This window comes from Notolepis coatsorum (genome assembly GCF_963971535.1).
Source record: "Notolepis coatsorum genome assembly, chromosome: 3".
NCBI lineage: Eukaryota > Metazoa > Chordata > Actinopteri > Aulopiformes > Paralepididae > Notolepis > Notolepis coatsorum.
The window spans coordinates 193,449,752-193,461,168 of record NC_140167.1 but is presented as its reverse complement, the minus strand read 5'-3'; the positions used below and the strand labels follow the sequence as shown (position 1 = coordinate 193,461,168).

At 53.5% G+C, this 11,417-nt stretch overlaps 1 protein-coding gene across 1 annotated transcript in view; it reads left to right on the top strand.

Annotated features, from left to right (window-relative positions):
- Nucleotides 1-506: 506 nt before the first annotated feature.
- Nucleotides 507-11,417, top strand: part of il1rapl1a (interleukin 1 receptor accessory protein-like 1a) — a gene marked incomplete at its 5' end in the record, with an annotated part of 149,873 nt that continues 138,962 nt past the window's right edge. Inside the window, one exon of the mRNA XM_084311490.1 lies at nucleotides 507-780. Within this exon, the coding sequence (XP_084167616.1) occupies nucleotides 507-780 (274 nt within the window). The remainder of the gene's footprint in view (nucleotides 781-11,417) is intronic.

Below are 11,417 nucleotides of genomic sequence, written 5' to 3'. Positions count from 1 at the left end.
CCCAGCTGTATTTCATCCCCCTAATTCGCACGCGGTCAGGCACCCCACTCTCCACAGCTGCACTCAATCCTTCCCTGATGGGGGGACTACTTCTACACCTCGACGCTGACCAGAAGCTGTCATGGTATTAATTACCACTGCCCAGGTACAACGTCTCTGCCGAAAGCTCTGCTAGATACCAACCGTGTATTTGCCTACTCTAACCTGTTTCTCTCCTGTGCCCCAAAGGACCGCCGTCCCTGCCTGGACGTCACCTGTCCCCGAAGAGGAACACTTGTTCTCCCGCTGCAACCCAGCAGCTTCCAAGACAAGCACCAGGACCGCTTGCTCGCTCACTGCCGCCGCGGCAGCCACAAGACAGAACATAACCCCGTTCTATTCCCCCCAATTCCTGTGTTGCTCATTTGACATTAAACACCCTTGAAACCGCTCCTATCTCTTCTCGTGTATTCAGCAATTGGGCTGTGCTCCAGACCCCAGTTCTCACAGAATACCACGACCTAATGATGACAGCACCAGCTGTACACGAGACTGAGGAATGGAAGAAGTTTCAGAAGCAGTCTGTGAGTATCATCAACGGCCAGACCGCCCGGGTCGACAAACTCGCTCACTCCCTAGACGCCGTCACGGCGCAGCTGGCCGCTCTCGCCCTCGACTCCGTTGAGCAAGAAACACAGTATCTACGTATCGAGGCAGACTTGGCACAGCAGGGCCTACCAGCCGCTACCCCTGCTGCACCAAGCCCCCCGCATAGAGAACCCCCTGTCCCCGCACCAGAACGTTACGACGGAAGCGTCTCCAAATGCTGTGCGTTTTTATTCCAGTGCTCGTTAGTGTTGGAACAACAACCCCACACGTTTCACAGCGATAGGTCTAAAGTAGCTTACCTGTCGGCGCTGCTCACAGGCGCGGCGTTGAAATGGGCCACCGCTCTCCACTTTAACAATTCCTTCCTCTGCAATTCGTACTCCGAGTACGTCGACGACATGCGTAAAGTGTTTGACCACCCTCCAGATGGCTCAGAGGGGGCCTCCGGCTTGTTTTTGATCCGCCAGGAGAGACGCAGCGTAAGCGAATACGCTATCGATTTCCACATCCTCGCCGCTGGCTCCGACTGGGGGGACACACCGTTGCGAGGCGCATTTCGCCAGGGCTTGAACGACGCTATTAAAGACGAGCTTGCGTCCAAAGAAAGACCCACCTCCCTGAGCGAGCTAATCCATTTGGCCAGGGAACTGGACCTGCGTCTTCGGGAACGTCGTCGAGAGAAAGCTAGCACCGCTCGTTCGCCTATACCCGGTCCGCCTCGTCGCGCCGCCCGCGCTGAAGAAAATAGTTCCTCCGAGCCCATGGATCTCGACCGCTCACGTCTCCCTCCCAGCGAACGCCGACACAGGCTCGCTACAGGAGCATGCCTGTACTGCGGTCAAACAGGTCACTCCGTTGCCTCATGCTCGCTTCGCCCAAATGACGGGGCTCGACAGTAGCGCTGGGCGTCTGTTCGAGTCTTGATCAACAGACTTGGCTCCCTACTCAACTACAATGGATCAACTAGTAAGCTGGTCATTTGCAGCAATTGATCGAATTTTCTCTTCAAGGAAGCAAAACGCAGCTGATCCGCTGTGTCCAATCGGGACATATCAAGCAGGCTTTGCGATTGACAGTTGGAATAAATGGCGATCAATATGCCTGTTTTCTCTTGAAATTGAGGATGTTGAAGATGTGTACATCATCACAATCCTACTGATCGGCTTGGGAGCGATCGCAATCTGGATCTGGATTTGTACAAGAATAATCGGGAAAAGAGACGAACAAAAGGATGATAACCGTGTGGACCGCTGCCTGACAGCTGTGGCCAGAATGGAAGTCTCCCACATGGAACTTGTTAAAAGACTCGCTGTCCATTCATCTGACGAACATTTGAGAGGTCAAGTCCTGCTGGGGGTCGCGCAGGACATTAAGAGCGCGACGGATCGAATTTGAGTCAAGAACGGTGCTTTTAGGGGTCATTGTCTTCTACTGCACCCCCCCCCCCCCCCACACTCTCAAGTCTGGTGTGGAACTGTGGAATGCCAAGGTCTGCCCGCCTGTCTCGCGGTCTCGGAAAAGGGAGTCAGACGAGATAACAACTGGAATGCGGCGTTTCCCTTCCCAACACCTCACCTCCCCCCACCAGATCTGGCTCGGCACTCCCCCCCCCACCCCCAACCCCCACCCAGACCTCCTCCCCTCCCGTGTTTACGCCGAGCGCCGTAAGAACTGTTTCTGGACGGCTGCCACGTATGCTCGCTGTAGGAGTGGATCCTAAGACTGTCTCCCGACCCCGCCTGTCCATCTCTCCCTCCTTCCCGCCACCTGGCGCAACGACACTTTGTTTAACTACTCTGTTGTTGATGCAGCCTGACTATCGCATATGGCGTCTCAGGCATTCTGTAGATGACATGTGTCAACAAATGTACATGTCTGTTTGAATTTATGCTGTGCCATTGTTACTGTAAAAAATGTAATGATTGTGATGTTGTTATTATTAGTAATGAGACGATGAGCTGTATGTGTGTGTCGCTGGAATTTCCCCAAGGGGATTAATAAAGGAATATCTTATCTTATCTTATCTTATATCGCTCCCAGCTCCGGCCCAAACATGCTATTCCGCGCCACGCTGTGTCTGAATAACCAATCACTCCCGTTATCTGCCCTGGTTGACTCAGGGGCCGACAAGAACCTCATCGACGCCGGAGTAGTCTCCCGTTACAACATCGCTACTGACGCCTTGCCGATACCCCGTGACGCCCGGGGGTTAAACGGGAAACTTCTCACGCGGATTACTCGCCACACTGTACCCCTTCGCCTTCTGCTATCCGGGAATCACAGCGAGAATATTCGGTTTCACGTTACCAACTCTCCCCAGAATCCCATTGTCCTGGGCATGCTTTGGCTCAAGTTACACAATCCCGTTATCAATTGGCCTACCGGCCTGGTGACCAGCTGGAGCGCCCACTGTCACGTCGCTTGTCTGCAGTCGGCTCGGCCGCCACTAGAGGGCGCCGGTTTGCACCCCCCCAATGAGAACATTGATCTGTCTGCAATTCCGCCGGCCTACCATGATTTAAGGGCGGTTTTCAGCAAACAACAGGCTCTCTCCCTGCCTCCTCATCGCCAATATGACTGCGCCATTGATTTACTCCCCGGAGCGCCACTCCCCGCTAGTCGCCTGTTCAGCCTCTCGCGCCCAGAGAGAGAATCAATGGAGAAGTACGTTCACGAATCCTTGGCCTCGGGCATAATCACCCCCTCCTCCTCTCCTGTCGGCGCAGGATTCTTCTTCATTTCCAAGAAGGATCGTTCCCTTTGCCTCTGTATCGATTACCGGGGTCTCAACAACATCACGGTAAAGAACAAATATCCCCTTCCTTTAATCGACTCTGCTTTTGAGCCCCTGCAAGGTGCCACCATCTTCACAAAACTGGACCTCAGGAACGCCTATCACCTTGTCCGCATGCGGGAGGGAGACGAGTGGAAGACGGCCTTCAAGACACCACTTGGCCACTTCGAGTACAAGGTAATGCCCTTTGGACTGACCAACGCCCCTGCTGTCTTCCAGGCCCTCGTCAATGACGTTCTCCGTGACGTACTCCACCGCTCCGTATTCGTCTACTTAGACGACATCCTGATCTTCTCCCGCTCCATGGAGGAGCATGTCCAGCACGTCCGCCGGGTCTTCCAGCATCTTCTGGAGAACAAGCTGTTCGTCAAGGCAGAGAAGTGTGAGTTCCACGTCTCCTCCATCGGCTTCCTCGGCTACATCATTGAGGGCGGCAAGATCCGGGCGGACCCCGAGAAGATCAGAGCGGTGTCCGACTGGCCCCGTCCCACCAACGTCAAACAGCTCCAACGCTTCCTGGGATTTGCCAACTTTTATCTGCGCTTCATCAGGGACTACAGCCTGGTCGCGGCGCCCCTCACCCAACTCACCTCGCCTTCAGTGCCTTTCGTCTGGTCCGACGCAGTGGACTCCGCCTTCGCCGAGCTGCGCCGGCGCTTCACCACCACTCCCATCCTCGTCCAGCCGGACACGTCCCGCCAGTTCGTGGTGGAGGTGGACGCCTCCTGCACCGGAGTGGGGGCGGTTCTTTCCCAACGCTCCGCCACCGACCAGAAGCTGCACCCCTGCGCCTTCTTCTGACGCCGCCTAACCCCAGCCGAGGTCAACTACGACATCGGGAACCTGGAGCTCCTGGCGGTCAAGCTAGCCCTGGAGGAATGGAAGCACTGGCTGGAGGGATCGGAGGTCCCCTTCCTGGTTTGGACGGACCACAAGAACCTCGCCTACGTTTCAACGGCCAAGCGCCTGAACTCTCGCCAGGCTCGCTGGGCGCTGTTCTTCGCTAGGTTTAATTTCACCCTGACCTACCGGCCTGGTTCCAAGAACACCAAACCAGACGCCCTCTCCCGGCAGTTCGTCCCTGAGGAGGGTCCCACACACCCCGACACCATCCTCTCCACTTCCTGTCTGGTGGCCACCGCCACCTGGGAGATCCAGTCCATCGTCAGGGAGGCACAGCGTGCCCAGCCGGACCCAGGTAACGGTCCACCTAACAGGCTTTTTGTCCCTGACCTTGTCCGCTCCCAGGTGCTCGAGTGGGTTCACGCTTCCCGGTTCGCGTGCCACCCGGGGATTGACCGGACACTATCCCTGCTGAAGAGGCACTTCTGGTGGGTCACCATGAGAGAGGACACCCGCGCTTTCGTCCTGGCGTGAACCGTCTGTGCTCGTGCGAAGGCCTCCCATCGACCGCCCGCCAGGCTCCTTCGTCCGCTCCCAGTCCCTGGTCGGCCCTGGTCGCACGTCACCGGCCTTCCCTGGACTTCGTCACCGGCCTTCCCCTCTCACACGGTAACACTGCCATCCTCACCATTGTTGACCGTTTCTCAAAGGCTGTGCACTTCGTTGCTCTTCCCAAACTCCCCTCTGCTGCAGAGACTGCTGACCTGATGGTACTCCACGTCTTTCGACTCCATGGGATCCCGGCAGACATCGTCTCCGACAGGGGCCCTCAGTTCATATCCCAGGTCTGGAGGGCTTTCTGTCGGGCTCTGGGGGCCACGGTCAGCCTCTCCTCCGGGTTCCACCCACAGACCAACGGCCAGTCGGAGCGGGCCAACCAGGACCTGGGATCCGCACTCCACTGCGTGACAGCCCGGGACGCGTGAATATTAAAGGCAACCAACTTGTGTTCAGCCTTGCGTTCAGCGTTTCTCTGATTGGCCACACGGCCACATGACCACGCTGCCGCGCGACGTGACTGCGCTACCGTGCAGCAGAGAGTTGCAGCGGCCGTCTTCCGTTGTAGAATTGTTTACATCAGGGTGAACGCTATTGTATTCGCAAATATGAGAGCCAGCAATACGCAGCTCCAGTTAACCTAATTTATACCGTAATGAATCATTAAAAAAATATACCGTTAACTGGAATATGTTGTTTCTTTACACATATGTTGGGATTATGTAATTGGTTTGTCATGACAAAACAATAAAAATCGCTACTTTACATCAGGGTGAACGCTGTTAGTAACGCTGCCACCACCCACTTCAATGACAGAGCTCTCATATTTGCGAATGCATAAACTATATCTTAAATTATGGCTATGTGTCTAATATGGCTGTCACGAAGTCATTGATGCGCGACAGCCATATTAGACACATGAATCGAGATAGTCCTAACAGTGTTTATTATTAAGAGTCAGATAGTCCGCACAGTGTTTATAGTCCTAACAGTGTTTATTAGTAAGAGTCAGATAGTCCTAACTGTGTTTATTATTAAGAGTCAGATAGTCCTAACAGTGTTTATTATTAAGAGTCCTAACAGTGTTTATTATTAATTAACGTCATAAACCAACTACCAGATTTATTTTGCACCAGGGAACTTGAAGGTTCCTGCCGCTTGCGCTCGCGGCAAAAGGGGGCGGGCTAGCGGCGTGGGGTCGTGGCCAATCAGAGAAAAGCTGAACACAAGTTGGTTGTCTTTAATATTCACGCGCCCAGGACCCCTCCGGCTGGAGCGCCTTCCTGCCATGGGTCGAATACGCCCACAATTCCCTGTCTTCGGTGGCCACAGGTCAGTCCCCCTTTGAGTCATCTTTGGGCTACCAACCCCCGCTGTTCCCTGCCCAGGAAGAGGAGATCGCCGTGCCGTCGGTGCAAGACCATCTGGGAGGAGACGAGGGCTGCGCTGCTCCGAACTGCGGATCAGAACCGGCGCTTCGCCGACCGCCACCGGACCCCTGCTCCCACCTATGTACCAGGTCAGATGGTATGGCTCTCATCTCGGGAGCTGCCACTCAAATCCGTCTAACGGAAACTAACCCCCCGTTTCGTGGGGCTCTACAAGATCCTGTCCCTCATAAATCCCTCTGTTGTCAAGCTCCAGCTCCCCCCCCCATATGCGCATTCACCCTTCCTTCCATGTCTCCCAGCTCAAACCGGTGGTCTCCAGTCCCCTGTCTCCCCCTGCTCCAGAGGCCCCTCCTCCGCTGGTGATGGACGACCACCCGGCCTACGTGGTCTGGGAGTTGCTGGACGTGCTGCGACGCGGCCGCGGCTTCCAGTACCTGGTCGACTGGGAGGGCTACGGCCCGGAGGAGCGGAGCTGGATCTCCCGGTCGATGATCCTGGACCCGGATCTCGTCCGGGACTTTCATCGGGCTCACCCTGACCAGCCTGGGCCGCCGGGAGGCGCCCGTAGAGGGGGGGGTCCTGTCATAATCACAGCACGGGCCTACTTCACTCCCCCTCCTTTTCCCCTCACGTCCACCACACGCTCCTCTTCATCCCCCTCTCCATCCACTGCACACTCCTCCTCATCCTCTCCTTCTTCAGTTACCCCTTCCTTTACCCTCATACGCCCAGCTGTATTCATCCCCCTAATTCGCACGCGGTCAGGCACCCCACTCTCCACAGCTGCACTCAATCCTTCCCTGATGGGGGGACTACTTCTACACCTCGACACTGACCAGAAGCTGTCGTGGTATTAATTACCACTGCCCAGGTACGACGTCTCTGCCGAAAGCTCTGCTAGATACCAACCGTGTATTTGCCTACTCTAACCTGTTTCTCTCCTGTGCCCCAAAGGACCGCCGTCCCTGCCTGGACGTCACCTGTCCCCGAAGAGGAACACTTGTTCTCCCGCTGCAACCCAGCAGCTTCCAAGACAAGCACCAGGACCGCTTGCTCGCTCACTGCCGCCGCGGCAGCCACAAGACAGAACATAACCCCATTCTATTCCCCCCAATTCCTGTGTTGCTCATTTGACATTAAACACCCTTGAAACCGCTCCTATCTCTTCTCGTGTATTCAGCAATTGGGCTGTGCTCCAGACCCCAGTTCTCACATGGAGAGGGGCGATGAAGGAGGAATACTAAAGGAATGCTCTAGAGCCGCTTATTCCCACATTGGGGGGTATGCATAACCCCCGGGATACGTTGAAAGCTTCAGAAAGGGTACGCGAGAAGCTTGTAATTTGTGCAGGAAATTAGATCTGAATTTGCCTGAGACCTGTGGTTATCATACCTCAAATTTGTGTAAAGCGTAGTCGGGCCAATTCTTAAATTATGCATGAGTGTCATCTTGACAGCTTCTGTGTTGAAGGTGGTCCACTCTCATTAGAAGGTCTAAATGTCATTGGAGAGTCATTAAAACCACTTGATTGCTCAGCATGACTGTTAGACCTTTGGTCTGTTGCTTGCCCTTCCCACATTCTATCCCACAGGAAATTGCAGTTAGTCAAGTTATGGTTTTAAGATCGGCGCCCCTAAAACTGGACACTGCAAGGTTCACGTTGATTTATTAAAAAAGTCTTACCTTTTTTAGTATCATAATAAACAATGATGGCATATAATGTAGGCCGAGTGATATCAGGTTTGAAATGCACTTGCCTGTGGATAAATCATCTACAGTATAAAGTCTGTTTTGCATTATGAATCATTATTATCTGCATGCCTGAGGAGGGAGAACACTTGTGATACGACTGGATATTGCATAACACATATTGTACAAGTTTCCTCTTGCCTGGGTTAGAATGTCCTGGTTTTGTCTGGGCTTGAATGTCCTAGTATTGGTTAGTGGGCCCTGGTCCTGCCTGGATTAGAATGTCCTGGTCTTGGTTAGTGGGCCCTGGTCCTGCCTGGATTAGAATGCCCTGGTCTTGGTTAGTGGGCCCTGGTCCTGCCTGGATTAGAATGTCCTGGTCTAGGTTAGTGGGCCCTGGTCCTGCCTGGATTAGAATGCCCTGGTCTTGGTTGGGCCCTGGTCCTGCCTGGATTAGAATGACCTGGTCTTGGTTAGTGGGCCCTGGTCCTGCCTAGATTAGAATGTCCTGGTCTTGGTTAGTGGGCCCTGGTCCTGCCTGGATTAGAATGCCCTGGTCTTGGTTAGTGGGCCCTGGTCCTGCCTGGATTAGAATGTCCTGGTCTTGGTTAGTGAGCCCTGGTCCTGCCTGGATTAGAATGCCCTGGTCTTGGTTGGGCCCTGGTCCTGCCTGGATTAGAATGACCTGGTCTTGGTTAGTGGGCCCTGGTCCTGCCTGGATTAGAATGCCCTGGTCTTGGTTGGGCCCTGGTCCTGCCTGGATTAGAATTACCTGGTCTTGGTTAGTGGGCCCTGGTCCTGCCTGGATTAGAATGACCTGGTCTTGGTTAGTGGGCCCTGGTCCTGCATGGATTATAATGTCTTAGTCTTGGTTAGTGGGCCCTGGTCCTGCCTGGATTATAATATCCTGGTCTTGGTTAATGGGCACTGGTCCTGCCTGGATTATAATGTCCTGGTCTTTGTTAGTGGGCCCTGGTCCTGCCTGGATTAGAATGTCCTGGTCTTGGTTAGTGGGCCCTGGTCCTGCCTGGATTAGAATTACCTGGTCTTGGTTAGTGGGCCCTGGTCCTGCCTGGATTAGAATGTCCTGGTCTTTGTTAGTGGGCACTGGTCCTGCATGGATTAGAATGACCTGGTCTTGGTTAGTGGACCCTGGTCTTGTCTGGGTGAGTGTACGTAGCCTCAGTTGGTATTCTGGTCAGTGGGTCAGTGCCTGTAGCCAGGCCTCTCTTGGGTCGTTAAAGTGATGTTCCTCGTCAAGTGCTCAAATCACACCATTTAATTGGCCTCCAGCCCCCTGGACATGAGCCAATTACAGCTCTCTCTCTCACTCTCTGTGTGTCTCTCCATCTTTCTCAGCAAATATTCGTCCATGCTCTGGCTCTGCAGCAAGCTCTCTCTCTCTCTCTCTCTCTCTCTCTCTCTCTCTCTCTCTCTCTCTCTCTCTCTCTCTCTCCTCTCTCTCTCTCTCTCTCTCTATCTCTCTCTCTCTCTCTCCCTCTCCTGTCCTGCACCACTCTCCCTGCACCAATCCTTTCTCTCTGAAAAACTATTCTCTCCCTCTCTCTCTCTCTCTCTCTCTCTCTCTCTTCTCTCTCTCTCTCTCTTCTTTCTCTCTATCTCTCTCTCCTCTTTCCTTCCTGCCCCCCCCCCCCCCCTCTCTGTCATTTCCCAATAATAATCACTGGTTTTAGCAACAACACTCTGCGCTATATATTTACTCAGAGTCGCGGAGAAGCGATCACCGATCTTCCCAGAGGGCCGCGCCGACAGCCCATATTTAAAGAGCACCGTGCCGCTCGTCGCAGAAATACGGTCTTCCATTTTGGTCTCGCTCTGGCCCTCAGATGGAAGACGTTTTAAATGAACCCTCATGGGTTCTGGCAGCGGCGGGAGAAGCCGCCTGGCAGGGAATTCAAAGAAATTGTGAACGAAAGAAGGAAAGGAGGGAGGAAGTGGGTCCTTCCTGCAGAAACGCTGGGAGGGTCAGTGACAAAGCCCCTACATGAGGGAACAAGACACAATGGGCTTTCTGTGTCCATACAAAGCACCACAGTGTGCCGCCACAGAGCGGTCGGAGAGAGAACAAAGGTTACCGAGCCGGACGAGATGAGTTTGTTATTTCTTTTTTGGATGTTATTTTCTTCATTCCCTTTGTACAGCGTTTGTCGGATGTGTGAGGTCTGAGCTCGGCCGGGGGTTTAGGGGAGGAGCGGTAGGAAGGAGGTACCGGCTTGGTTGCGGCTTGATGTCGAGGACAGGGTTTCAGTTATCCGGTTATTAGCGTTTTTCTTTTAACGGGAAAATCTGTCGAAGTTAAATCTCTCCGGTCAGAATGTTTGTATTAATTTGGTCACCAAACAGAAGTCTCTCTCTGAGTGTGTGTGTGTGTGTGTGTGTGTGTGTGTGTGTGTGTGTGTGTGTGTGTGTGTGTGTGTGTGTGTGTGTGTGTGTGTGTGTGTGTGTGTGTGTGTGTGTGTGTGTGTGTGTGTGTGTGTGCGTGCGTGCGTGCGGGGGGCGGGCGTGCGGGCGGCGTGCGGGCGGCGGGCGCGCGTGCGTGCAGGTAAACAGACAAAACTGTGGAAACTGGAACGTGAGGATTCTATGGATAGTAACACTGCCACAAAAGTTGTTGCGTTGGAATACAGCTACCTTAGCGTTATCTAAAAGATAAAAACAATCGTGTTTGTGCATTTCCAAACATGTCACCCACTTTGTGGAACGTTCATATACAGTACTATTGAATCACCAAATCCCTCACAATGCCTTTCAAACCGTAATGGGCCTCCTCTCTCTCCCTTCCCCCCCTTCTCTCTCTCTCCTCTCTCTCTCTCTCTCTCTCTCTCTCTCTCTCTCTCTCTCTCTCTCCCCTCCTTTCTCCTCTCTCTCTCTCTCTCTCTCTCTCTCTCTCTCTCTCTCTCTCTCTCTCTCTCTCTCTCTCTCTCTCTCTCTCTCTCTCTCTCTCTCTCTCTCTCTCTCTCTCTCTCTTTTCTCTCTATCTCTCTCTCTCTCTCTCTCTCTCTCTCTCTCTCTTTTCTCTCTCTCTCTCTCTCTTTCTGTCTCTCGCTCTCTCTCTCCCTCTCTCTCTCTCCATCTCTCTCTGTCCTCTCTCTCCTCTCCTCCCTCCCTCCCTTCTCTCTCTCCGCCACTGCCCTGGACAGAGCTCCTATTATGTCATCAAAAGGGGACGATTAGTGCGGAAAAGGGGAGATGAAAGCAGGGCGAACGAGTACCTGTTCACAAAAGCCGTAATTTTTTACTGTAATTAAAGTCTTACATTTCCCTGACGGATGGTTGGGGCAACAGAAGAAAGGAGGTAGAGGGAGCGACAGAGAGGGAGAAGGAGCAGAATTCTCAGGCTTATAATGGTAATTAAGGGCTCGTCTCAGGAGTGGGGATGTTATTAGAACGAAGAGAGGCTGGGGAAGGGGAAGGGGGGGGGGGGTTCCCCTCTCTTTCATGTTCATTGTCCTTACTCATCCTTTCCCATATTTTGCACAGCCCAAAATCCCCCCAATCTTCTTTCTTTACTGTACTCCTCACACACTGTACCC